The sequence below is a fragment of the Strix aluco genome, chromosome 19 (genome assembly GCF_031877795.1).
Source record: "Strix aluco isolate bStrAlu1 chromosome 19, bStrAlu1.hap1, whole genome shotgun sequence".
Lineage (NCBI taxonomy): Eukaryota > Metazoa > Chordata > Aves > Strigiformes > Strigidae > Strix > Strix aluco.
The window spans coordinates 5,289,258-5,316,703 of record NC_133949.1 but is presented as its reverse complement, the minus strand read 5'-3'; the positions used below and the strand labels follow the sequence as shown (position 1 = coordinate 5,316,703).

The 27,446-nt window shown below is 45.2% G+C and overlaps 1 protein-coding gene across 1 annotated transcript in view; it reads left to right on the top strand.

Annotated features, from left to right (window-relative positions):
* The first annotated feature begins 1,074 nt into the window (after window positions 1-1,074).
* Window positions 1,075-27,446, top strand: part of GALNT17 (polypeptide N-acetylgalactosaminyltransferase 17) — a 224,616-nt gene continuing 198,244 nt past the window's right edge. The window contains exon 1 of the mRNA XM_074845117.1: window positions 1,075-1,629. Within this exon, the coding sequence (XP_074701218.1) occupies window positions 1,392-1,629 (238 nt within the window). The 5' untranslated portion in view covers window positions 1,075-1,391. The remainder of the gene's footprint in view (window positions 1,630-27,446) is intronic.

Genomic DNA, 27,446 nt, shown 5'->3' with positions numbered 1-27,446 from the left:
GGCATTTTTTTTTTTCTTTTTTTAAGTATGGCATGAAGGTGAGAGGGGATATTCTTACATCTTGAAAAGTTGCCTTGTAGGATACAATGACTCAACGTTGTTTGAATTTCTAATCTGCGTTCATGTCATCTTTCTGAAAAGCAGGGTTAACTGTGTCAAATGAATAAAGCTCTGAAGAGATAGGTTTACTGGGGTTGTTCGGTAGTTGCCGTCGTCTCAGATGAGGATATTCAGCATCGTGGCGTGAAAACTTTGGATTTGAATTCTAGTTCATGATGTTTGCCTTTCAGTGTCTGAAGCACAGATCCTTGCTAAGCGGCTGGGTGACAGCTCTGAAGCCGGTCCCTTGCACAGTATTTTGGGGGGGGGGGGCAATACAAAAGCAGGACGGTTTGCTTCATTTCTGATTAAAGCCTTGTGTAGGGAAAGCCGCGTTTACCCAGTGCCGGGGTCAGGCTTTACCCCAGGAAAGCTGGGGAGCAAAGTTCAGGCGCAGACCGGGCGGCTGGACCCCGACAGCTCCGAATTTTCCGTGGCCCCGCGCAGCAGAGGAGCGTTACGGTGCCGTCACCGTCCCCCCCTCAGCCTGCCGGGGGTGGGGGGGGGGGGCTCCGGGGGGGGCCCGGCCGTCCCCCGCGGGTTTGAGCGGCTCCGGTCCCACTCCGCCGCGCGGTGCCGGGGCCTCCAGCCCGGGATTTCCCGGCAGCCGGGCCGCGGCGGGGCCGCTCTCCGCAGGCGCGGGCGGTGCGCGGAGCGGCGCGGGGGGGGGCGGGGAGGGGATCCGCCGCCCCGACTTTGGCGCTCATCCCCCTCCCCGTGCGCTGAGAGGGGCGGGAGCTGCGCAGCTCCCCCCGCCCCGCCGCGGTACAGCGGGGCGGCGGCGGCTCCGGGCGGGGCGGGGCGGCGGCGGCCGGCGGGGCATGCCCCGTCCGCGCAGCGCAGGAGCGGCCCCGCGCCCCCCCGCGCGGCCGGCGGAGGCAGGCGCGGCGGCGGTGGCGGTGCCGCAGGGCTCCCCGGCCCCGCAGGGCTCCCCGGCCCCGCGGCCGCTGCGGAGCCGAGCCGCGGGCGCCCTGCGCGGGGCATGAAGTTGCGCCGGCGGCAGCGCGGCGGGCGGAGCGGGGCGGGCGGCGGCGGCGGCGTCTCCTCTGCGGGGCCGTAGCTCGGGGCGAGCTCCGCCGCGCCTCGGCGAGCGACGCTTCTCCTGGCCGGCGCCCCGCAGCCCTCCGCTCCCCGCCGCGGCTGGCCGGGCGAGCCCGGGGCCGTGCTGGGGCGCGCCGCTCCCCGCGCAGCCCCCCGCGCCCTGGGATGTGCGCGCAGCGGCGGGCGGCCGCCGGCCCGCTCCCGTAGCCCTGCGGCAGCGCGGCGGCTGGCGGGGCCCCTCGGGAAGTTTGATGGCTTCTTTGAGGAGAGTCAAAGTCCTGCTGGTGTTAAACTTGATCGCGGTGGCTGGCTTCGTGCTCTTCCTGGCCAAGTGCAGACCCATCACGGCCAAGAGCGGCGACTCCTTCCATGACATCCATCCCAGGGCAGAAGTGACCAACTTGACAGCCCACGGCATCAGCTCCATCCAGGACGCAGTGCTGAAGAGACTCTCCCTCCTAGAAGATATAGTCTACAGGCAGCTGAACGGTAGGAACATGCTCTTAATGCCGCTCGGGTCCGGTGGCGGGGGGGTGCAGCGAGGCAGAGAGCGCGGCTTGCTGGAAGTTTGCGTGGGAGAACCGTGCGGGCTCCTGGATTGCCGTGCACACGGAGTCTCAGCGGGCTGAATCCATTTAGTAGCTGATTTCCAAGTTCCGTTGGTGTAAAGCTCGGAGTACCTTGCACAGGGCGGGAGGAAACTGTAAAAACATAGCGCTGCCTTTCAGGTTTATAGTAGCGGTCAGGGAATGAGAGTGTCAGGATTTGTGCTCGGGAAGGGTGTTCAGCGGGCGAACAGGGGTTGGAGCAGCACGCTGGGTATTGATTGAGGGAATGGCTTTTACTGCTACAGAGTTGGTTTTTTTGGAAGGGAGTTTTTAAACAGCTAAAGTACGTTGCATCGCTTGAGTGCAGAAGGTCAGAAAGCAAAATACACTTTTTCTAATAAGCAAACAATTCAGTATTTCCTATGGCTCAGCATTGACAGATGCTAATTAAAATCTCGAGTAATGCTTCTCTTTATAGCGTAGCAAAGGGATTTCTATTAAAATCTCACCAGGTTCAGTAGTTCTGAGATGTAGAAAGGGAGTTTTAAAGATGCCGTGCGTCATGAAGAAACATGTTGTAAAGATGTAAGAAATCTAGGTGAGGTATCTAATTAAAACACTGACTGTGGAAGCTAATTTTTTAAAAACTGTTCCCCATAGGTTCACAACTGGGAATGTAATCTCAGTCAAGAGTCCCGTTTATTACTTCCAATCTCAGTAGCTTTAACGACTGTGCGTTTTTGTGCAGCAGAATTAGCAGAGTTAATGTTTTTGGTAATGTCAGTGTGATTCCCTCTCTGAGTTTTGAGCGTGGAGCTAACGCACGATTCTGTGCCGTATTGAACCGACAGCCGGTGTGCACTGTGGCTCCGCACTGAAGCAGAGCTATTGCTGATCATCCTCCTGCGCTGAGGATGAGGCAGGTGCACGGATGCAACGTACCTTTTCCTGGTGCAAATAGTTGTCTCGGTCAGTGTCTGTGCCTTGGGGAAGGCACCGTACAAACGAGAAGCACGCAGCTGAGTGGGAAAGTGCTCTTTGTATCGCTACTTTATATGCTCGCGTGAAAAACCTGTCCTGTGTGTGGAAGCGCCTAGCAGCACTGTTAGGTGACAAACAAGGTGAAACAAAAGAATAAGCAGGAATAAGGTAGAAAGCTGGATGTTATTTACAGTCAAACTGTGAAACTGGCTGCTTCTCGATATTGCTAGGGCAGAAGTTTCCAGGAAGATTTAGGCGCTTATTTAGAAAAGGGCAGTTGTTGCAGTTCAACTGCCTGTCGGGAGACCTCATACTTAGACCTTGGTATTGGACAGGTAATTGTGATGCCGTCTACCATTCCTGCAAATACAGAGGGAGAGCTGAAGTGATGAGTTATTACCCTTCCTCTGTGGAGATTAACGTGGGACTCCCTGCTCTGATGTGCTCTGGAGGCTGCTTTCGGGACTAGCTGGTGCTTGGAGCGGGAGCTGCGAGCGTGAGGGCGGCTCTGAAGGTGCTGTCTCGGCTGTAGGCAGCTGTGGGCACTCGGAGTGTGTTACAGTGTAGTACAGGAGTCTGCTTAGTGCTGAAGAGCAGTCATGCACTTAAAGACCAGGGGAGGTGGAGAGATAATAGATACATTGCCCATATCACAAATGCTTTCTTAGGGCAGGCAGAAAGCTGAGCACATAAACGTGACATCTTGTCTGGCCTCTGCGTAGTGGGGTGATTTATAGCAACACTGATGAGTCTGGCTAAAAAATAGCTCTGGCATAGTGGTTACATAACTTTGGGTCAAGGATATATTTGGTACATGTGATTTTTAGAAGAGTACAGTGTGCTCTGTTCTCTGAGTGATGTCTGTGTGTTACGCTTTAGTAAGACTGGGGTTTAGAGGGTTTAGAGCAAGATGTGGGGGGCGAGGTGAACCCCCGTCACCACTCACCGGCACTAAAAGGAAACAGTCAATCGTGCTGGGACAGCCCATAGGACTGGGGATGTGGAGGCAGCTGGACTGGCTTCCACGCCAAGAGTTTTCTGTGCCGGAATCGGCATTCATTCTGGACAGTTGAAGAATGCCTAAAACTGAAATCCTAGTGCCCGCTTGAAGTATGCAAATATCAGCTCACTTCGTGGGTTTTTGGTGGGTTTTTTTTTTTGCTTTTAGGATAGGGAAGTTGCATGCTGGTGAGAAGTGCCTAACAAAACCCACCATATGCTCTTAGACAAGCTCCCTGCAAAACGCGTTCGCCGAGATAATTCTTTCTGTTTTGTAAGGTCATGTTTTGTTTTAAATCCGACCTGTGATTTAGCACACACAAAATGTTAGAATATAGTATCCTATAGCATAGCATGGGGAAAGCCTGCACCTCGGGGAGTGTTGGGAAGTGTTTGGCCAAAGAGAGAAGCTAAAACACAGTTTGGGTGCAATCAGCTATGGATTTTTTTCTGCATTATAGGACTTGGCTGGATTTCAGTGGGAGTAGGCGCCATCTTTAAAAAACTGAATCTCTTAAAAAGCTCAATTCTGTAAAGATCAAATGAGCAATCTGATCATACCATTGCTGTGTTTTTAGTTTGAGTTGTGTATTGTAAAGCGTATTGGAAATAACAGCTCTACGTGGTATGGCAACCCTCATTTTTTTATGTATGTATATTTATTTATTTATGTAAATTTTGGCCATGAAAAAAAGTTCAACAACACTGCCTTGGGTCTGGTAAAGGAACGATTTTACACAGTCATTCTTTTTGAATGACATTTCTCTGCAGTGCTGTTCTGGAAATAACACCAGGCTCCCTCTTACTCCTCTCTGTGCCCGAAGAGCTGACCAAAACGTGGCCCAGTCTGCCTCCTACAATGACTCCTCACTTTCCAGGTGATCCACCTTGTTGGTCGTGTAGTGTTTTCCAGCCGCTGTTAGCTGAGGTTGCAGTTGCACAAAGCCACGCCATGTCCGCTGTGGGACGCTTGTTTCAGACGGTGTTTGAAAGAATGCCTTGGCTGTGCTGAACGGGACTGGGGAGTCATCACAGCAGACAGTGGCCTTGCTTAGTTTTCTCCGTGTTATAATTCATAAAGTATCTGTGAGAAGACTTGGGTTTGCCCAGATTTGTCTATTTGGTCTTCTTCTGGCTTAAAACTGATTCAGAACTGTACGCGTGCTTTGTTCTTTCTGAAAGTTTTATTATTGCTCCTTAGTTCATAGCACAAGTCTCGTGGGTTTTACTTTTCGCTTTTCTGTTGCTTTTTGCTGGTCTCTAATTGGATGGCTCCCACGGCTGCAAAGAAGTACAAGGGTGCCCTTTGAAATGGAGGGTTTTATATGTGCATGCAGTTATCTGAGAATTCAGAGGATTTTAATTTCTGTAGTCACTTTTATAGATGGAATTTTCTTGTTCAGCAGATGTTCAGAGAAAGCTAATGAAGGTCGAGAAGGAACATGTGCATTTTACTTTAGGTATTAACTACCACTTGTCTTTTTGATCCAAACCTAATTTTTTGTGTACTGACATTTACATAAGCAAAATTGTGTTCCAGATTATCTCCAACTTTATGGAGATTCACACAACGAACTTTTGAGTTCTGTGTTTACAAAGAGAGGATTTCTGTGCTTATGTGACAAACTAGTTAGTTAGTGAGGAGCTGGAGTAAATAGAGACTCAGAAGAGAGCATTCAGCTTTTGCAGCAACGATGGGCTTCCTGGAGAGTGCTGGCCAAACTCTTCAGTTCACCTAATCCTGTTCCTCTGAGGCTAATGTAGAAACCCGTTAATGACCATGAGGAATTTAAGAAACTGTGCATTTGTAGGATCCTGAGACAGCAAAGGTGGGCCAACATTTTAACATCAAAATGGTATATGGGATGAGTGACATGACTTGAGGAAAGCTGCCGTTTGCATCCTGAAACAGCGTGCTGAGATACTGCTCACCATGAGACTCCTTGCAGTGGCATGGGTCCCCTGTCTGTTGTATGGTGAGAAGCTGCTCATCTCTCCTACAAGCAACAGCTGTGGGGGAATTACCCAGGTGGCTTTTGTCTGGCTGTATCTCATCTTCCTTGAGCTCTTGCATTACTCTTCTCCTCCCTTTGTCCCCTTGAAAGTGTGCTTGATCCCACGCTGGGTGTGGGAAGGAGAAGTGTTCACAGCAGTGCAGCATGCATTCCATCCCAGAAGGAGAGAGGATAAGGCTGGTGCATGCCCTCAGTGGTGCCTGCCCTGGGTAGGAGAGGCGTTGAGAAGCTGAACATCTGCTGCTGAGGCACTGAGGGCTGGCAGGATGTATAGGGTCCATAAGCAGGTTTCCTGACTTGTGCAGAGTGCTGGAGCTGCACCAGTGTTGAGTATTCATCCCAGGTGGGAAATAGCCTGGCTCTGATTTTGGTGTTGGTTTTTGTCCCTGTCCTTCTGAGCCTGATCCTGCCCAAAAGCAGGCAATCCCCTCTTCTAAACTCTGTTCACCAGAAGCTCTTGAAGTGAATATATAAATAGTTTAGTCATTAAATAGTGCTGCCGGTTTGAGAACAAGTGCAGGAAAGTGTAGGAGGGAGGGTACTCTAAATAAACCCTTGGTTTGCATGTGGGGAAGCCATCATCTGTATCTACCATAGCTGAGCATCTTGAACAAATACAAGCAGATCAGTTCTGCTGGTCAGTGGTGATCTGAGGAACCTTCCACCCAGCCACCCCCCAGCAGTGCTGGGGTAAACATCTGCGTGTCCACTTGTGCGTGTTCAGCAGAGGTCTGGGACTTGGGTTAAAGCCTCCAAGCAGCATGAAGGCTATCAACTCCTCCTCTGGTGCTTTTTGGTTGATACACAACAACAGCCAGATCTAGTAAGTGCTCAGCTGCCTGGAAGCCGATGAGACAGGAATGATGGGGCGTCTTTGAGTAGTGTGAAAAAAAAGTACAAAAATTCTTTACTTTAAGCTAAGTACTGGTAAGACAGAAAACGCTGTGAAAGGGAAGGGCACTGCTGACTCATCCTAAGCTCTTCTTTTAAATTTTATTTTGTAAACTCACAACAGATTATGTATAAGAGCAGGGAGAATAAAAGCTATTTGCAAATTGTTGTGAATGAGAGTCCAGGGATGAAGAACCACTGAAGCTGGCCAGAAAATGCGTGAGCAGAGAGGGTTTTCCCCTTCATGCTAAAGAAGTGCACAGAGGGTAAACTGCTGCTTTACCAAATGTTAAGAGTTGAAGAGGAACTTTAAATTCCTTGGTGGTTAAATAAGCCTGTGTTCATTTTTTTAAACAAGCTTGCATCTTGGAATTATTTGCTTGCACGTGGAATTATTTGCACATGCTGAGATATGAACAAGCACATACCAGCAGCCTCCCTGCATACAAATTGTGCTCTCGTCTGCTTATCCAATTAGGAAATTAACTTTGTGAGGGTTGCATATGGACATTGAGGCCAATATTGAAACACAGCCTTTTGCACGGTCTTGTAAAGTGACACTTAATTAACTTAAAACACTTTAGAGATATATGGATTTACTACCCATAAGGATAAGATAATGCTTATCTCCTATAACACTTATCATCCTCCAAGTACATTACAAACTTAGCTAACTACTGCGTGTAAAAATTATATATGTAAATAAGGCAGATTAAAAGCAGTTCTATCAGCCATTTAGTAGTATGTGATAGTGTTACACCCACAGACTAGTAATACTAAGATTTTAACAAGTAGGTAATATATTAACTAAAATGCTAAGAAATTCTCTGATTAAGATAAACAGCTAAATGTAAATAACCGAGAGTAGGGAAATGCTGTTTGTAGGCAGAAGGACCCAAACTTTAATCACGTTAATGAAATAAAATAGCTCTTTATACGAGCATAGCCTCACTGGGTGAAGTCCTTTGATATAAGAAATGATGATGTGGAGATAAAGTGATATGCTACGGGGATGTGACTACTATATTAACTGATGGTTATCAAACAGGATCTGGGATGCTGTTTCTCTGTCTACCCCACTACCATGATGCTTCTGAAGTAGAAACTAACTGTATTATTTTGTGTAGGTTTATATAGCTACTTGATAAAAATGTTTATTGTATACCTAACAGATCTGGGATAAAAATTGCAGCTTTAATATTTATTGTATATCTAACAGACCTGGTTGCCATATTCCCCATTAGGGATAATGCAGATTATCCCGATTCAGTACATGCTTTTAGAAGTCCTCAGCCTAAACTTACTAACTGTAGGAGAGTGGACTGCGTAGGCTTGAGACACCTGAGAGCTGCTGTCGGTGAATTATTCTTATCAGGTTCATAGAAATTGGGTCTGATACCAATCAAAGAACGAATAAAAGAAACACTTCCTAGAGAAATAATAGAGTTAAAAGATGAGGCTTCAGATAGTCATTTAGGAAGCATCTGGAAGCTTAGACGTTAACGTGACATTTAGTTTACAACCCGTCTGACTAGGAACTGATAGATAATTTTTGTTTTCGATAGTTGTTTGGCATAATCATCTGAATATTCACTGTCATTGGCAGTGAATGAGTAATAAGCCACTAACACATTTATCATGCAGAGACAACACAGGATTCATGAGATGCAACAGCAATGACTAGAAAATAGTGACAACGTTGGTATTTTATTCTTGCATATTAATTCAGGTCTGCCTGAATGGAGAAACAGAACCTTACCTCGATGGTAAAATTTACAAAGGTACGTTAGATTTATGCTGCCAAATGAGTTGGGCAGCTTTTAGGAGTATTTTTCTAAGGATACAAAAAAAAAAAAAAGGTGCTGTAATTATGTGAATTGCAGTATTAGTCCCAAGCCTCAGTCTGGATCAGTGGTGTAGTATTGTGCCTCCAGTAAGAGACATTTGGAATTGGATGCATTTGGCAAAAGATGGGCATCTAGTGACATTTCAGTGCCCGAAGGCATCCTGCCTGGCTTCCAGCTGCCACTCCAGAAGGGCACGACTCAGCCGTCGGTGGAGTGTCACATCTGCTGGGCTTGCACAGCATCTTGGACACCCTGAGGCCTTTCGGATGGCAGCTGGCATTGCTGAGACAACGGCGTCCCGTGCTTGCCATCTTGGAGATCTTCTGCTTTAAACAGGGAGGACAGACAGACCAAGTTGGCTTTAGGCATATGCTGTCAACGCGCTTGGATTTTGGGGAGTTCTTCTGCCCTACTCTTGGCCGCCATCTTCCCTCATTATTTCTCTGCTGGTAGGTAGCGCATGCATTTCTAATAAGGAAATGCTGAATACAGCCTGAGAGCACATCTATCTGTTAATAAGGCATAGCACAAAAGAAAACAGAAATGAGCCTTCTCAGGTAATTAAAAAGGTTTTACTCATTTTGTGATTTATGCCACTAATCTTTATCTAAAACTGAACAATCTGGTCCAGATGTTGCGGCGCGCTGGCAGACTGCCAGTTCCTAGCTCCTACAGATATGCCTGGATCCCTGGTAGGTGAGGACATTCTGCATGTTGAAATATTAAACTTACAAGGGAGAGTTCTTTTTATGGTAAGATGTCCTTATCGAAGTCTGCAAAAGGCTGTTCAAACTGAATACGCATAATATTGACCCTACTGTGAGTCAACAGCAGTGATTCAACTTCGGTAATGTATCCTAGTGGTACAATATTATTTTTCCTGAACGGTTTTGGGAGTACTAGTAACTGTATTTTCTAGCCCCCAATCCCCACGGTCAAATTTCTTCAAGGAATTGTCAGATGCTTTACATCTTATTGCTACAAGCATAGCTAGTTCTGCCTATAAATCTACCAGCTATCGACCCACATTTTGACATTCACTGATGGTTATCTAAAAATAATGCAGGAATGATGCAATGAGAGCGCTACGTAAAAAATTACGTGCAAGGAGAGTACTATGCTGAGCCTCACTCTGCTGCCATTGAGCAATTACTCACCGCGCTTCTGACGCAGCCTTGGGGCTTTGATGCTTGTGTTGGTGGGGAGATGCAAAGTTACCTGAAAAAGAGAGGTAATTCCCTAAAATCAGGAGTGAGTTGGATAAAAATCACAGTTTGCCTTTTCCTTTGTAAAAACCTGATGATCTGCGCTCGCATGCCTCTCGCTGTGTAATGAGTACTGGTTCCTATGATACTGCCCTCCCAGGGATTCGCTCCCTGTGATTTACTCTGATACCTGATACCCACAGACAGCGATGCTAAAGGCTATCTGCCATATTACAGCACTTGTTCAGTCTTGGAACAGGAAATACCTGCAGCTTCACAGGATCTGTAATGTGGGAGTAATATCATAACTCTTGGTAAATGGATTTTTTAAAAATAGGGATCTTCCTAGCTTGTCTGACCTAGGCTGTTGTGTAAGAGCACCGCTCTTCCTGCTGTTAAGGAAAATGAAAGATCTCTTAAAAGCTGGAGCTGTGTCATACATAGTAAATCACTACTTACTGCACAGCTGGCATGCCTTGTTGCACCTGATTACTTAATTTTAGCACAGTAAAACCAACTGTGTGATGTGTCAGCATTTGATGCCAAGGAAGGAAGGGGAATCCTTGGTCCCTCTTCCCTTTAGTACCTTCAGCTTATGTGCAAGTGGAAATGTCTTGTGTTCCTTCCTGTGGCTTGAAGCGCGATTGCCCAGTGCTAGCACTTCTCTGGGGTCTGGGAGGGAAAGACTCTGGGTGGGAAGGCAGAAGAGCTGGGCTCTGCTGTGCGCTGCCTTCGGGTCCTTGAGCATCCTTAGTCTCCCTCAATCCATTCCCCAGCACCCGAAGGGGATACAGGATTTTCCTTTTTCCCATCTCCTCTAGGTAACAGTAGGGCCTTCTTTGTGGGCAGTGGAAATCCAAATTGCTTTTCCTTGGCGTGTCTAAGGGCTGCTGAGATACAGAAAATGGAAAACCATTACAAGAGAAAAATCAACAGTGGATTAGCAGACACCAGCAGTGCCTCGGCTGAGTTATTTTGGGTGTTTCCTCAAGCTGCAGAGACCATGAGAGTGTCAAGCAGGGTCTTTTACCTGACGGTCGTCAGAATTTATTTAACCTTTGTTTTAATCTTCATTTGCTCATGTAGTATTTCAGGCAGTGTAATGGCCCACCATGGTTGTGTATGTTCTCAGAGCATAAAGATGAAGTGAGAAGGTTAATTTTAAAATGAAACAATTACAATTTCTTTCTGGGTCTTTGCCTACATTACACTTTAAATTAAATCATAAGAGCACTCATGTTTGTGCCAAATTACTACAAATTCTTCCAAAGCAATTGCTTGATCATACTCTAAAAACACAAAGCAAAGGAGAAAAAAAAAAAAGGTGACAAGCCATTTAATGATATTTTAAAGCTTGCTTATATTCCATTATTTGGTTTAAAATAATTTTTGTTGACCTTTGTGTGTTTTTAGTGTGTACCACCTTTAGTGAAGTGTGTTGGAACACTGAATGCTTCAAATAGGTTGGAACATAAAAACCCTGTTCTGCTAGATTTTATTTCAGTTTTTCATATTTACACTGACAAGACAATAATAGTAATAACCGTTACACTTGTCTAAACCCGTAGTCAAGGCTGGAGCCATGTTGTGCTTTGCCCTTTGCTAAGTGTAGACCAAACACCGTAATACGGAATTTCAGTTTGCTTGAAGTTGTTATTTACATAATCAGGAGGGACTGGTGTCACCATTAAGGGCACCAGGCATTCAGTAGGAAAGGGTTAGGTCTCAGGTTTTCTTCCAACATTTATGTGATGCTGGGCAAGTCACTTAGAATAATATTAGAAAAAAATATACGAGGTAAAGATTCAAGTTCCCTTATGTATTACTGAATGAATGTCTCAAGGACAGAAAGAGTTGAAGGATTTATAGGTGGGAAATGGTAGGAGAACAAAGAAAAAGTTGCAGATGTGTTCTGGTGGTTTGAAGGTACTTGAAACTGGTATCAAAGAGGTAGGAACAGAAAAAGTGAGAAAGGAGAGATGTTTGACAGCTTCTGATTCCTTACCGTAACAAATGACTGGAATGTAGCCTTAATTTAGTGATTACCACGCACTTGTATTACGACCCTGCCCAGTGGCCTTGGCTGGTTCCTGTCCCATATATTTGGTGCTATAAACCAGTGAGAAATGGGCCATTCCCAAACTGCTTATTAAACGAGATAAATCATGCAGCAGAATGAGGCAGAAGTTGGGGGGAGAATTAGATCTAATGTTGTGTTAATTCCCTGTGGCTTTTGGATTTAAAACTCATGTTGGTTTAAATCTATGTTAATTATATATCGACTGTTGAAGGGGAGATGTGTAAGAAAATAATAGAGCAGGAACATGTGCAAGTGAAGCTGGAGAGAGGGAGGAGTGCGGTAACAGTGTGAGCAGAAGGCAGGGGAGAGGTTTCATCCAGGAGCAATGTGCCGAGCCAAGTCACGCAGCAGAAGGGTCTCCGTGGGCTTTGAGGGCTGGGGAGGGGGCAAGGCAGCAGCTCCTCTCCGTGTACTTCCTCAGGGTTTCTGCCTCCAGAAGCTTTACTTGCCCCTGTGAGTTATGGGGGACAGGGTCAACATTTGGTTCAAAGTTAGGAAAATATCCACCATGTGCCCGTTCACAAAGGGGCACACGGTGGGTTGTGGGACCCAGAAGTCTCAGTTTGGAGGAGCAGATGCTGGGGATGGGGCAGGTGCTTTTTGGATAAAGCTGATTTGATTTACTCTTGTGTTGGGTCTGTGTGTGTGCAGGGTTTTGGTAGCGAGGGAGGGGGCTACAGCAATGGCCCGTGTGAGAAGCTTCTTGAAGCTCCCCTGGCTCCAGGTTGGACCCGCCTCTGGCCAAGGTGACAGTGGCTGCACCTCTGTGGTAACATATTTAAGAAGGAGAAACTAGGAGGAGGAGTTACAAGAAGGACATCTACGCAAACGCCGAGGTCAGTAGGAGGAAGGAGGAGGAAGGCGGGGCGGTGTGCTGGAGCAGGCACTTCCCTGGATCCCGTGGGGAGAGGGCAGGCTGCCCCCCTGCACCCACGGGGGTCATGGTGGAGCAGATGCCAACCTGCAGCCCGTGAGGACCCCACACCGGAGCAGGGGAAGAGCGCGAGGAGTCCCCTGCCTGCGGAGGAAGGAGCAGCAGAAACAATGGGTGATGAACTGACCACAACCCCCATCCCCTGCCCCCCGGGCACTTGGAGGGAAGAGGTAGAGAAATCAGGAGCAAAGCTGAGCTCGGAAGAAGGGAGGGTTGGGGGAGGGTGATTTTAAGATGTGGTTGTATTTCTCACTGTCCTACTCTAATTGTTGAAAGTTGTGGTGGCATTTAAATTCAATTGATGTTCTTTTTTCTTCCCCTAACAAGTCTGTCTTTTACCTGTGACCATAATGGGTGAGTCATCTCTCCCTGTCCTTATGTTCTGTTCCCAAGCCTTTTGCTTTATTTTTCTCCCCATTCCTGAGGGGAAGTCGCTGCATGGTGCTCACTTGCTCTCGGGGCTCAAACCCCAACAACCGACTGCAATGCCCAAGGGGATGGAGCTGGTTTTTAAGCTCTGCAGGTGGAGGTCAGAAACAAAACTGCAATATCTGGAGAAATAAATAAATAATTAACCTAATGGGCCAGGGATGGGTGAGCTGCATCCTCCAACAGGAAGGGGGATGGTTCAGATGTGGTGCTGTTTGATTTGTGTTTGTGGTATGAAGGGACAGTATGACAGCTGGATCATGCAGATGATTTATGGGCATGCAGACAGCTTTCATTTAGAAACCTGCCCCTGTCAGGAGTGTCTAAAGGTAGTTACTGGCTTTTACAGTGTCTTACATGGAAGGTGTTACTGGGGTCAGGTCGTATTGACTTCAGTTGTCTTTGGATCAAGCACTGAATCAATAAGTGACTTTCTGGGGGAGCTTAATAGCTGTTCTGCACAGACATAAAAGGTGTTAGACAGTAAAATGGGATGTTACGCTTTTATCAGTCTTTTCTCAGGAAGTTGCTCAACTTCCAAATACTAATTAATGCTGTGTTCTTTCTACAAACTTTCCTCCCTACTAATGCTGCCTATTTGATCCTGTAGAACAGCATCAGACCTTGCAAATTAGAACCAACTGCCAGGCTACAATGAGGAAAGAGGCAATGAAGGGAAAAGAATAAATTGGGATGTGATGTCAAAGTTTTGAGGCATCCAGCATATTTTATGCTCTTTGAAAAAAAAAAAAAAATTTGGAAAATCCTGGAATTCCCTTGAATGTCCAGCTCTGAGTATAATTACCAGAACTGCATATCCAAAAATACCCCAGCTCCAGTTACAGTTATTGGAGTTGGTTACCCAAAGAAAGTAATTCACTCCAAAGGTGCAGACCCAAATGTAGACGCCTCTGGTAGCATCTTATTCTGAGGCTGACCAGCCTTTTCCATCATGAGAAACTGGTTTAATTTGTTTATAATTTTTTCCGATTAGGCTGAGATGGTCAGATATTGTCAAGATCATGTTTATCTTTAATCCCAGCAAATTGGTCCAGATGTTTTTGGAAATGATGTACGAGTAAAACATGTGTCGTTGTTCCCATGGAGGGACAAAAGGTGGTAGAAAGGGAAAAGGAGTGGAGGGGCTGAACTGGCACCTCCAAAAAAATGGGGCTGAGAAACCACAGGAGCAGAGAAGGGGGAGATGAGGAGGCTGACCTGGGTGAGCAACATGGGAATCGGTGGGGAGAGGGGGCATGGAGCAAGGTGTCCAGGCAGGGAGCAGAGGCCCCAGGGAATGGGGGTCCTGGGGTATCCCTTTTGCTACAGGAATGTTTGAATGCAGCGCGGTTGCCGGGTGGTTTTGTTACAAGTAGTGGAAAAACGGCTGTCTGCAAAAAAGGTGTTATTTTCAACTCGGTATTTTGTATAAATGAAGTATAACTAAAAAGATACGTTACTTCCAGGAACCTTAATGCCAAGTGTGGTTCTTGGGTATTTTTGCTGGTTTGATGATTAAAGTGTTAGCCTTGTAAAGCATTCAGAAGATGTGTGGGTATAAAGCCAGGGCAGGTATTATTAGCTGTGTAAAGCAAAAGAATACAGTCACTGTGGAAAAATTACAGGTTTTGTGCTGAAGCAGGTATTTAACCTTTGTTTTTACAACTCCAGAAATGAAGCAGTTTGTTTCTTAATGTAGGCTTAATGCTCAAAGTGTATGCTGACTGGATTTTCACATCTGAACGTATGAAATGCTGGGCTATTAAAATCTGTTTTAACGATCTCTTTTCCCATAACTCCTAATATTTGCCATTTACTAATTATGATGTGCCTAAGTAGTTCTCATTTGTAGTAGGTATTTTAAATGCTGCAGCTGTCCTAGTTTCAAGCTAACTGCTGGTGACTTTTTTTTTTTTGGTGTGTCTGAGAATTGAGTAGTATTGGTGATTTTTGCAGGTTGGCATTAAGTGCTCGCCTCATACTGTTCTTCGTTAGAAGGGTTTTGATATACAAGTCCCCAGTGGAAGAAAAAATAGTTAGATTTGGCAGAGGAGCAGCAGTGCTGGAGAACCCATATATTTTCAGTGAGCATTGGTTTGTGTCATTAAACTCATGCTGAGTCAGCGAGGGCATACCCAGGGGTGGTTGGTGTGGAGCACTTTGATTTGGGAGTTCCTGCTCTATTTGCCTTTTTTTTTTTTTTTTTTTTTTTAATCTTTAGTATTTTCCAACAAATTTATAATAGGGGAATTGTCGCTCTTTGAAAGGTAGCAGCCTGGGCAGCTTCCCAAGTGTCTTGTGGGGGGGAAAAAAAGTCAGGGTGGTTTTTTTTTTTTTCATGGTTTGTTTGGCTGCTCCAAGGACCAGTGTGAGGGGACTAGTTTAAGGCCCCACAGATTTTATGAGGCCATTGACCTTACAGTCTGATGGACCTCCCTGCAAAATAGAGAGCCAAGAATGCAAGAAAAGTGGTAATAAAAAAGAACTTGTAAAACTGTAAGTTAAGAAGTGGGGGCTGTACTTGAAGGAAAAAGGGAAATATGTAACTCAGAACAATTTAGATGCCTTGCAAGCGAGGAAAGCCTGTTAACTCAGTTATCTGTTCTCCTTGCATTTCATTTTACCTTGTATTTTACCTGTTGGGTTCTTTTTTCTTAATCCCATTTCTCAATCACCTTCACCAGAGGCAACTCCAGCTGTGACTTGACAGCTGCTCCTGCCTTCTCCAGCATGTGCTGCCAGAAATCCCAGTTGATTCTAGGACATAAGGCACAGTGCTGTCTATTTTCTGTATTTCTTCTTACTATAAAATTATGCATATAATAATGCTCTTTCCAAATTGAGAAGCCTCCAGGCCTGTTGCAATGATGTTTTTTTTAAACCTCAGTTTTTGGCCAGTATGTCCTGGCAGTAAACACGGCTTACGAGCGTGTCCCAGAGCATGGGCAGTGTTTTAGGGTTAGGTGCTGTGGACAGTATTCAAGTTTGGAACCAAATCCTTAAACTTAAGGAAGCTTGAATGTAAGTGAAGGCTTTGAATACGACCTTTTCACTTCACATCCTCTGAAACAATTCCTTCTGTCTTGGAAGAAGAGACTGTGTTGCCACGGTACAGTTGTTCTGCAGGTCCTTCTCATGCTGAACATTGCCAGCCAGCAACAGCCCCTCCTGCACAGACCTAACGGGGTTACAGATTTACTGAGCTTATTTCTTGCTGCTTAGCCATAGGCTCCCATTCTGCTGTCTAGAAGGCAAAATGCTGCTGCTGTTAGAGGCAGCATCAGACCTACAGCCTCTTATCTTGCTTTCCTCCAGAAGTTAAAAATAAAAAAGATATTTTTCATTTTTTTGCCTGTTCCTTCCTTTGCATTTCTCACACCTCCATGCTGAGCCTTGGCTTAAAATCTTAAGAGTTGAAACTCGAGAAGTTGTGGGGAAAAAAAAAAAGCTGATCTAGGAGTCTTCTGACTGGATCAATGGAGCAAAAAAACAGGCTGAAGTTGCAGAATTGTGAGTTAGGAGAACTTTGCTGAACGTGCTGTGTCAGGGTCTTGTACCAGGCGATTATCTTCAGAGGTGCATAAGGCAAATGTTTTTCCAGTCTTAGGAAATTCCTTTATATTTGAATTTTAAAAAGCTGATTTTTTTTTTTTTGTTGTTCAAACAAAATTGCTGATTGGGACATTTAAGTAATAATGAAATTCTTGTGGCTCATTTTCTTTGACTCATTTTTGGATGTTGTTAGATAAAACCTCTTCAGTAGTTGCCTTCTGTGAGCATGGCATTGCTTTTCATGCCTTTAGTTGCATTTTCTGCAGTAAGCATACTCAGTCCTGCCAGGCGCCCAGAGCTTCTGGGAAGGAGCAGAGCGGCAGCCGCCGTCCCTGCAGTCTGCAGGGGCCCTGGGTGCCCCGTGCCCCAGAGGGATGCTCAGCTCCCCCACAGCGGTCCCTTGTGTGTTCCACGATCTAGGCTGAAATTAGAAGAAGCTGCTTCGTTCGATCAGCATGAATATTTTCTGTGAGTCTGTGTGGGGACAGCTCAAACCGCTGATAGTGTGTGAAACCCTCAGTCTGTCTGGATTGTGAATTCTGATGAGTGGATCCTGTCCACATCCCTTCATATGGGTAGGTTGGGAAAAACCCAAGGAACTTGCTTTCATCATTACGGGTGCAAGCTGCGTTGTTTCCAGGGGCTTCAGAGGGGTTAGGATCAGGCCTGTCTTATGCACTTTATTAATTGGCAGTACAAATTGGAAGGCTCTACGTTAGGTTAAAGAAATAAAAAGGTAGGGCCTAATTTTCAGTCTGAAATTGGTAGGAGCTCTGCTTCTCTCACATCAGTCCCTTGAGCTTTTACAGTCTAATTCAAGAGGTTTTTTTATTCTTTTTTTCCCCCTTTGCTAGGTCACGGAGACCCTTTGTATTGCATTTGCATTGTGTTATCTGCCGGGGACTTGGACTTGTAGCTATGTACCAAATTCAGAACTAACTGCATGGCAGATACCTTGCAAGCTTTCATTCATTTTTCATGTTTCAGGTTTTTTTGACAAGTAAATACAGTTTCATATTTATACCCATGCCAGGAATAAATCGAATTAGTCAGAAATTAGCCTTTGCTCTTACAATGCTTTGCACATTTCTATTAAGGAGATAAGGAAGGAGAGGAGCAAACCTGCTTTGAAGACGAACTGATTTCCATAGCAGGCAGAGTGACCTACTTAAAGGGAGGGGAAGAGTGAGTGGAGTTGAAAATGGGCTCTTTATTTATTTATATAATTTTAAAGTATCTGCGTCAGTGCTCCCCTGGCTGAGCCCTTTCCTGACACTCACCTGACAGGGTTGAAGAACTCGGAGCTGGAGAAACATCATTTGTCCTTCAAGAGTCTCCTTTGTATTAAAAAGTCTTGTGTTGGTGTTGCAGCCGGAGTAGAACTGTGCAGCTCAGTGCGGAGACATTTGGTAGATGACGAGATTCAGACAGGGCTTTGGGGGAATGTTAATCACAGCTTAACATTTGTAGGAAATCTACTTCATTGCTTCACTTAAATAAGAAGGAGCAGCGTGCCTTGCTTTGGGGCTCTTGAGCATCATGTTCAAGAGCACGGGATGTTCAGGAACATCCTTGCAGAGAATTGGCAAATGGTGCAGCAGATCTGGAGAACCCCAGTAGAAGGGTTGGAGCAGCAGATGGGTGGTGAGGTGCATTTGCTTCTGTTTTTACACTCCTAGTTTGGTAGCCAGGAGACGCATGGAGTCGTATGTACGTATGTGCCATGAAAAAACCACTGGCTGGCTGGGTATATGGTTTCTGGCCTTTTTTCTTTAAAATGGGCTCCCTCAGTAATAATATATGCCTGATTCAGGTCTGGTGCCATCTTAGTAGGGGATCTAACTCTGCAAAGCAACGTCAGTGTCTCGAAGGCCAGTGCTGGTGTAAACACCACAAGCACACGCATTTACAGCTTATTGCCCTGTCTCCAGTATGGTCATTCCCTTTGGTGTGAAGTCAGTGTAATGTGCACCCAGATCAGAATGACCATGGGTCCTATCAGACATTGAAACGCATGAATTTATACAGTAAAACCTGATCTGTCAGTCCCAGTGGTTTTGTAACTCGTTTAGAGGATCAACACTCACTTGGTTGCTGAAGGCTGGCTGTGCCCTGCCGGTGGTGGTTTCTGATCTGCAAGCTGTATCTTAACTTGATTTGCATCATCTGCAAAATAATTTATATATCCAGGACATGAATTAGGTGTAGCTTGTGCATTGCAAAAAACTGGATGATCTGAGCTTTCACATGCTCAGAAGTTGATAGATGCTCTGCTCTTGCATTTGAAGTATAATGATGCTTGATAGGCAGAAGGGGAGGACAGGTTGTTGGTCTGAGCTTCTGACCAAGACACTCTTGTTTGAGCTGATCATCTTAACAAGTTTATGTAGAGATGAAGATTCATTCATTTAGTCAGAGAAGGTACTAAAAAGTTTTCTTTGCTCACCCTGCATAGAGATAAATATTTTGTAAGAACAATGTGTGTCCGGTTGTCTTCACTTGAAATCTTTATTTCTCCCAATACCTGAGTGTAACGAGATGAAAACTTCCCTGCCCTGTAGGTAGTTGCATTTCACTGGAGCCATATGTTGAGTTTGCAAAGCCTGTTGGGAATTTGGCAGGATCTATGAACTAAGTTAAAAATTAAAAACTAACGAGTAGGTGAGAAAAGACTGCTCACAGCCACCTCAGGGCGTTAATGCTCCCATAACAACTTTGTTCTGTGCAGTTATTGTCTCCTGTTGATTTTCTAATAGCATTTCTTCTTCTTTGAGTCAAAGCTCAGCTCCTTTTTAACTTCCATTCTTCACTAAGAGTAGTAAATCTGAGAAGTCTAGAGGAAATCTTGTGGCCAGTTTTAAAAGTTTTCTATGTTTTAAGTAACATGTGTAAAATAAAAGTTTATGGACCCATTGCAGAGCGGAAAGTGTGTCAAGTCAAGCTGACAGAGTGACAGGGAGAACTGCTGCTCCGCTGCCTAAAATACCACCTGGTTGTGGTGTTCCTCAGCCTTTGCCCCTGGGCTGCGCTGTGCAGATGCTTTGCGTGGCTTCTTAGTCCCTCTGAGGGTCTGGTAAGAGATAAACTCTTAACTGCTTGATATAGAGAAGAATGTCTGTTGAGACACTTGATTCAAACACTCTTCCAGTGGAAACACTTTGCAAAGAACATTTTAGGTTCTCTGGGAGGCGCTAACTCACCTGCACGCAACTGAGCTGGGCAACGTGTCTAAGGAAAAGTGGTCATGGCAACAACGGGAGAGTGGAGAAGCCACGGAATCTTACATGCAGTGGCCAGCGAGGGCTGTGTGAGAGCATAGCTTCCAAACTTGGCCAAACCAAGGAACCACCTCCCCCAATGCTACCAGTTGCAGGGTTTTAGGGAAAGACCGGGGGAGGCCTTCCTTTTGTCTTTTAGCAAGTTGTAAAGTTGCTACCTGGTAGTGTCTTAGGTGTTCCCGACTTCCAGGGGGTTGCAATGAGTAACCATATCTTGCTTTTTCTTTTTATCATTCAGCGTTGCAGAGGTCTCTCATGTCCTCTGAGCTCATCTGCTTTCTTTTCAGGGTGAAGAGTCCTATTTTATTTAATTACTAGATTTTTTTATACTCTTCTTTGTTTGTTTTTAACTGGAGATGACTAGAGCTGCAGTATTCTGGGTGAGAAAGTAATGCCCAAAATAGAGAGGGAATACTTGGGCCAGACATTGGCAAAATGGCATCAATGTTTGCAGGAAAGTCAAAGATGTTCTTTTATAAATAATTCCTACTATTAATGTTTAAAGTGGTCCAGGTGTCAGGTGGCCATTTGTTTCATACCCTGGGTTGAATGGCTTTAATGCTTAGAAGTCTTTCTCTTCCCATCCTCTTTCCTGCAGTGTCTTGGTGCTGCAGAAGGCAAGGCTGGAAGATCCCTTCAGTCCCCCAGATCTTTGGGCTGATTAACTGGGTCCGTGGAGTCTCGGTGTATCAGAAAATAGGAGAACGGTGTTTAAAGCTAAACTTGAAATGACGTGAACTGTTTGAGCCACTTGTGGAACTCGGACCATTAATTTTGTTAGTATCAGGATATATGGAGTTCTTAGGAGCTGATGGTACCCCCCCCATCCCCAAGGATGTGTCTTACCTGTTGTAGGTGGGGTTGCAGATGGATCTTCCTCCTTCTCTCTGAATGTGCACGTTGTGGAAGCTTGTGGAGCTCTTGCTGAGCAGAATTTGGCAAGTCTGCGCTCGTTCCAGTCTCCACTCTGCAGCTATTCCTCTTGCAGTGATCCTTGCAGCTCTGTCTTTTCCAATCTCGCATGATGGACTCTCTTGTTAATGCCAGAAACAAGTAAGGCTTTGGTTTGGGTTTTTTCTTTTTTTTTTTTGTTGTAGCAGTTGTATTTAATATGTACATCGATACGACGCACTTCAGATTTGTGTGTGCCAATGCTGCAGAGTAGAAACAGACTAAACTGAAATGTAAAACATAAGACGCTTTATAGTGTAATTCTGTGTCATTAAAACAAGTTGTGTCGATGGTAGGAATTTAACAGTTCCTTTCAGAAGGATTTATTTTCATGTAATACTTTTTAAAACCCACTTTAATTGGCTGAACTGTTGGAGAGCTAACAGGGCAATGCTTTTTTAGCCATTTTGCCATTTGATTGAACGGTAAAACAGGTAAGTTTTAATAAAAATCTTAGTTTTACAGAGCACTTAAAGAATTAAGTAATTCAGAAATACCAATTAATTCATTCTTGCATAGCCCTGTGGGGCCAGTTAAGGGGGGAGTGTAAACTGAGGGGTATTTGATGTACATGACTGAAGTCTCAGGGTGAGATTCAGCATCAGCCTCTCCCTCCCCCTTAGTGCTGGTACTGGTGCCTGTGCTGTCAGCCAAATGTCAGCTTTGCACCTGAATGATTTACAGCCTTGGGGTGCTCCTGTTCAGGTGCAGGTTGCCGTCCTGAGCCCTGCTACGGGGGAGATGAGCCCTGGGCCACTTCCTTCGCTCCGCCTTGGTCAGGTGTAAGCCAGTCCCAGCCCGAGCTGTGGCAGGATTGGTGGTGGAGGATGCAGAGATAGCATCTGCTGGTCATATGTTGTAGCTGTTGTCCACTTGTGAATCTGGACTCAACCTTACGGTGCTGTCGGAGCCAGCAGGAAAATATAGTGGGTGTAGGGGTACGTCCTCTGCCCAGCTACTCTGCAGGGTAGCTCTGTAGCACCTGTATATACAGCAGTAATGCACCCTGGTGGGATGCCGTGTGCTTGCACCATATGGAAACATTTGTAGTCAAAAGACTACAAATACTAAAAATACCAGCAGTGTCCATACTGCTCGAGGAAAGAGTCCAAAAACTTGCTCAGGTTCACTGGCATTGACATAAAGGAGAGGTTATGATAGGCAGGATATTGCCCAAATAAAAACAGTTACCAAAATGGGATGTTTTATACTCACTGGAAAGCTGTTGAGAAGGGAGAGGAAAGAATTGACTCTGGCTCATGACAGGATTAACTCTGGGAAAGGCTGGCCTGAAAGCAGGACTTGGGGATTGGTACAAACTGGAAGATACACAAAAAGGGAATCCAAAATCAAAGCTGTTTTACTGTTTGTTGTTATGTATCTGTCTTTGAGTAGCTGGTAAATGAAATCTTGGATTTTGGTATTGTAGCCTCTTGCCTTTAGTGGAAGGCAGTTTGTTGTAGATAATGGCTTCAGACGGCTGGCAAACCACTTCCAGTGTCTCTGGGGTCCTAAAGCGGCGGTGACCGTCTCTTGCTGTGCCCAGAACATTAACCTGAAATCAAAGGTAGCACGGGTGTTACGGGACGCTGAGAGTTGGTTTCATTTCAAAGCTGAAAGCTGAGGCATTGGTGAGATGTCTTCTAGGGGTGTGATTTAATCCTTGATACACATCTAGATGAAGAGTAAGTCTCCCCACACCCTACCACTTGCTTTGAGGCAGCAGACTCTCTGCTTCTCGCCACCTTTTAATTCAGTTATTCTGCTCTGTGATGAGGTTATAAAATACAAGGATTAAGCCTTATGCTTTGAAACCTAAAGCACTTTTGTTATCAGTCGCTCCATGTGGATGGCAGTGGACAAACCAGGCTGAAGCCTGATGATGAATGCCCCAGAGTTTGTCCTCAGTGTTTGGTAGCTGGCAGAGTTCAGCTTCAGGGAGGGAGAGCACAGAAATAGTTGAGTAATGATGATGACAGTGTCCTTTTTCAGACATGCTTGTCCATGGCATAGGATAAAGACATTCCCGTGGGTACGGCAGTACAAATAAAAACAGCTCTTGGATCCAGTTGTGAGAGATGGAACAGATGGGCCCTTGTGTGCAAACAGAGCGTGTTCTGCGTTCGCTGGCACAGCAGCCAGTGCGTCTGTTGTAGGAGTGGAGCTTCAATAATGCCAGACCCTGTAAAAGTGCTGGAAAATCATATTTTCTTGAGAAAATTAATTAACTAGCTGTTTTTTCTAATACATGTAGACTGACAACTTGTGCTATTACATACGGAGGTTCTGCATCACTGAGCCTTATGATTTCTTCCCTCTTGCTCCTGTGAAGCTCCTGCAATTTCCTTGTGCTGAAGGGCAGTGAAACCACTGTGCCTCTGCCTGCGGGGCCAATGCCTCTGACCTCTGCCTGCCTCTGAGAACACGTTTTCCTATTGTACGTGCTAAAGAGACATAGCAACTTTCTGAAGCCGTGGAATGGATAAATAAACATGAAACAACTTAGAGATCTTGTCTTGGTGTGGAAAAAGGATGGATGCAGCCACTCCAAAAGGGTTAGCGAGCAGCTGCTGGGATGCCCCAGAGCAAGGCTGTGAACTCAAGCTGGGGCTGGCGGACAGGGTGCGCCACCTGTACCTCTGGAAGACAGAGCAGGATGGGTTTAAGGGCTGCCATCTGCAGTAAACTGGGGTTGGAGAGAACATCTCTCTTAGGAGCAGGAGGAGGGTGCAGCTTTGGATTTTGAAAAGAAATTCTTGTATCACGTTTCTGCCCTTTAAAATGATCTGAACTGCAGTTTCTGCAGCTTGATGGAACCTTGCTCCTGTGGCTTTCCAAAGAGATGCTGGGACTGGTGTTTCCCACAGATCTCAGCCAGAAGAGGGAACTGATACCAGTTCAGTGCCTCCTGTTCAGGTGTGCAAGTAAAGGGGCAAATGTTCCAAGTAAGAGGCTCATTGCAGTTGAGCTTTCCTGAAGGGTAAAAAACTGAATGCTGCAACGTGCACATCTCAAGCGTAAATGAAGTGGAGCACCTGGGATGCAGCAGTGTCCAAAATCCTGTCTGGGTTTGGAGGTGAAGCAATAAAGAGTGTGTTGGGGGTTTTTTGTTGGAGTTTGCTTTTTTTTGTTTGTAGTTTGTTTTTGGGTTTTTGTTCTGTTTGGGGTGGTTTTGTTGCTGATGTCGTTTTGGTTTTTTGCAACGCCTGTAGACTGGCTTGCAGCATGGCACTGCTGATAAAGGGAATACAACAGTGGTGATGCAGCATAGGTAGGACTTGACTCTCAGTTGAACATCGTGGAATGAATGCAATCTCCTTGCTTAAAAAAAAATCCCAAACAATTCATAATGATAAATGATGTAGCCAGTTCTGTACAGAAGCAAATGTAGAAAACTGCTGGAAAGAAAATCTACACTTAGGGTCTGTAAAATCAGACTTTCTATATTTTCAGATATCCTTGGTACCTGTTGTCCAAGTATGGCTTGATAATTACTTTCACTTGCTGAATTTTTTTTGTCTGGATGTGGCATGCCGAAGAGCTATCGATCTATACCAAGCCTGTGATAAGCAGCTTCCCTTTGGCAAGAGGTCTCTGTGTTCCTCCCACTGCTTTCTCTTTATGGCTTAATCTCTTCGGCTTTGCCATAGTTTGATTTTATTTTACAGCTTGCAGCATGAGGTCCCAAATCGTTTACGTCCGTTAAGCAAACATCTATTTCTGGGATTGATGTTTTAATTTAATAAAACACTTTCTAATGGGGGTCAGCTGCAGCCGTGAATTTGTAATGAGGGTTTGTTGGAAGCCAGGTCGAACAGCAGCGTTCAGCACCGAGCATGTGAGGGTGCTTGTTCCAAGCCTCTGCAGATGGGTGATTTGTCAGAGGGGTTTTGCGTGGCTCGTGCTCCTCGCTGTGCTGCTTGTGTTGGATCAGCCGCTCGGGCTTTCACTGCCTGAGCCCCTGTGTTTGCCCTTTCTCAGGATTTCCATTCTTCATCTCAGGAATGGTGCAGGACCAACATCTGTTTGAAGAAAGGCATATTGGAGGCTCAGTTTTTTGATCCACCTGGAGACAGTACCAGATGGAAAGAGCAAATATGTATGCAAAGGAGTTGCATATTAAAAGATACTAGGAGCTATTTCTAGGAGCTCAACAAAGGGATGCTCTTTTGTAATACACATGGGAGATTTTGCCTTAAAATTTTTCAGAATATTTACGTTCAGATTACAGCAGATGGAGCACCCAGGCATAGGGGTTGCTCTCCTACGTAGCCACCAGGAAGACCCCCAGACCGACTGTTGTTGACTGCTAGCTTGGCTTGCCAAAGCAGGTCCAGGGCAGAAAGTCAGAGATGCCCGACAGCACCTCATACTAGCTTGAGATAATTGACCTGTTGCTTAGCATCTCACATTTTCTAATAATTTCTGAGGCTTAGAAAAGCCCCAAGACACAGCTTACTGGTCCAAGTCTATGTTTAGGTAGAGTGTGCATAAGCCAGGACACAGGATTTTTGTTGAAGCCTGTGCCTAGTGAAGTTAATTGGGGTCTTGTTTGTTTGCTAAAGCAGCACAGAGAGATTCCAGGCTGCTGGCTCTGGTTTTGGCCCTCAAGACACCAGGCAGAGTGATCTTGTATAAATTATATGATACATACATTAGTTTGTGTTTTCTTTCAGTATGTCCTTTCCATCTTTGCTAATCTTTAGTATCAGTGTTTTGGGCAAGAAAAGAGAAGTATGAAAAATCTCATAGTAATAGGTTTTTAATAAATTCTCCCCTGAGCCCCTCATTTCATTTTTCACTTTAACATTCTCTGTCCTACTGCCAGCCCCTTCTCTTTGGGTAGCATTTTAAAGTGTACTTGCTTTGCCAGACTTTTTCATGGATGGAACGTTAATCATCTGATTAAATTTTGTATTCTTTCCCCCTGCACCCTCCAAAGAAAATTCTTACTTTTTCCAGAAGATAAAAACAAATTTCTAATGCAAGCCAGTGAACTTCTTTCACCACCACCCTGAAGTAATTTGCTTAGCCATCTTCCTGCCAGCTCTGATCAGGATATTTCTAGTGGGACTTGCAACCAGAGTAACCATTTCATTCTTAAGGTAGTGCTGCCTTCTAGGGTATAAAATTCCTTCTAACCTCTGATTTTATTCCAAGACGGCTGTCAGGGACCCATTGGACAACAGAAGTTTTGTTGGCCTGTGTTAAATTTCAACTGGTGGCTTTAATTGGTGAGATTTTACGCCTTCCTAAGCCGCTCTGACCCACTGCAGTTGTGTTATGGGTGGGTGATGCAGCATGCTGTGCTTGCCCCATTTTTTTCTGCTTTTCCTTGAGAGGTCTGTCACTGTCTTATTTGGACCACATGTGTGATCCACTGTGGCAGCTGTAATGATCAATGCCCATGTAACCTTCACTAGCAGTGTTAGATGTTAAATCTTTTTTTCTTCACGTCTTCTTCCTTTTCCTTCCTAGTTCTCTTGCTCTCTTTTTTTATAGAATTTTTTTTTGATACTTCCCCTTTTTCCAGTGGTTGTTGGAGTTGTGCTCTAGCACCAGTCTACAGTATGGCTTAAACCTTACCAAAATGGACAAGGATGTCCATCCTGCAGTATTAGGGAGCTGTAACTATCTGTAGGGGTGGTAGGAAGGAGGGATAGGAGCAGTGTGATGGCAGAGGTCAAGTAGAAGACATCTAGATCCAGACAGGATGACACTTTTAAGCCAAAGCTGAACTTGCCAACAAGTGTCATAATTCTTTTGATTGGTTTAACTGGTGTTGGTACCCCAAGTTATGTAAAAGGGTCTGAATGCTTAATGTTACTGTCTATTGACCACCCACGGGCACCTGTTCTTCTCCAAAAAAGTTGTTGGTAGCTTCCAGTGAGAATTATGCTCCACTTATGGCTGGAGCTTTGCACATAAATAACTTGTTAAGAGCTGTGGGAAACCTCCTGTTGTAACCATTGTCCTCTGATTGCAAGGAGTTGATGCTTTCCTGTGTTTGCCTTGTATTTCTCTATTAAGGACATATGATTATCCTGTAGCAAGTGGCATTGCTGTGCAGAGAAATCTATGCTCAATATCTCCAGCCTTAACCATTATCATGAGAAGAATGGATTTTTCCTCTTCTGTGTATTAAAGGACGTGTTGTGACTTTGTGGAATCACTGCAGGAGTAAATGATGTATGAAATGAGAAATCTCTGCTCCGTGCGCACAGACACAGCCAGAGCTGTAAAACGTTCAGCTCAGATGCAGCCAGAAAAATCTCTGAAGTATCCAGCATGACTGCTGGTTCTTCCTCTGGTAAAGCATGTTCTACCAGGTTTGGCTTAAATTTTTTCCTGGTGCGCTCACAAGTCTTGATCGATCATTACAGAGAGAGATGTCCATGCCAAATGTAGAGAGCACACTGCGTGCACGTGATGAGACTTTTCCCCTTGAAGCTTGTAGTCAAGAACAGATGCTCATTAGCTTGGGAGGAAGTTTCTTGTTCAGAGTTCCTGACCTTTATATATTAAAGCCCTCATATAAAACTTCCTTTTGTAGATTTCCCACCTTTCTCCTTTCCCCAGACAGCTGAGCTGGACAA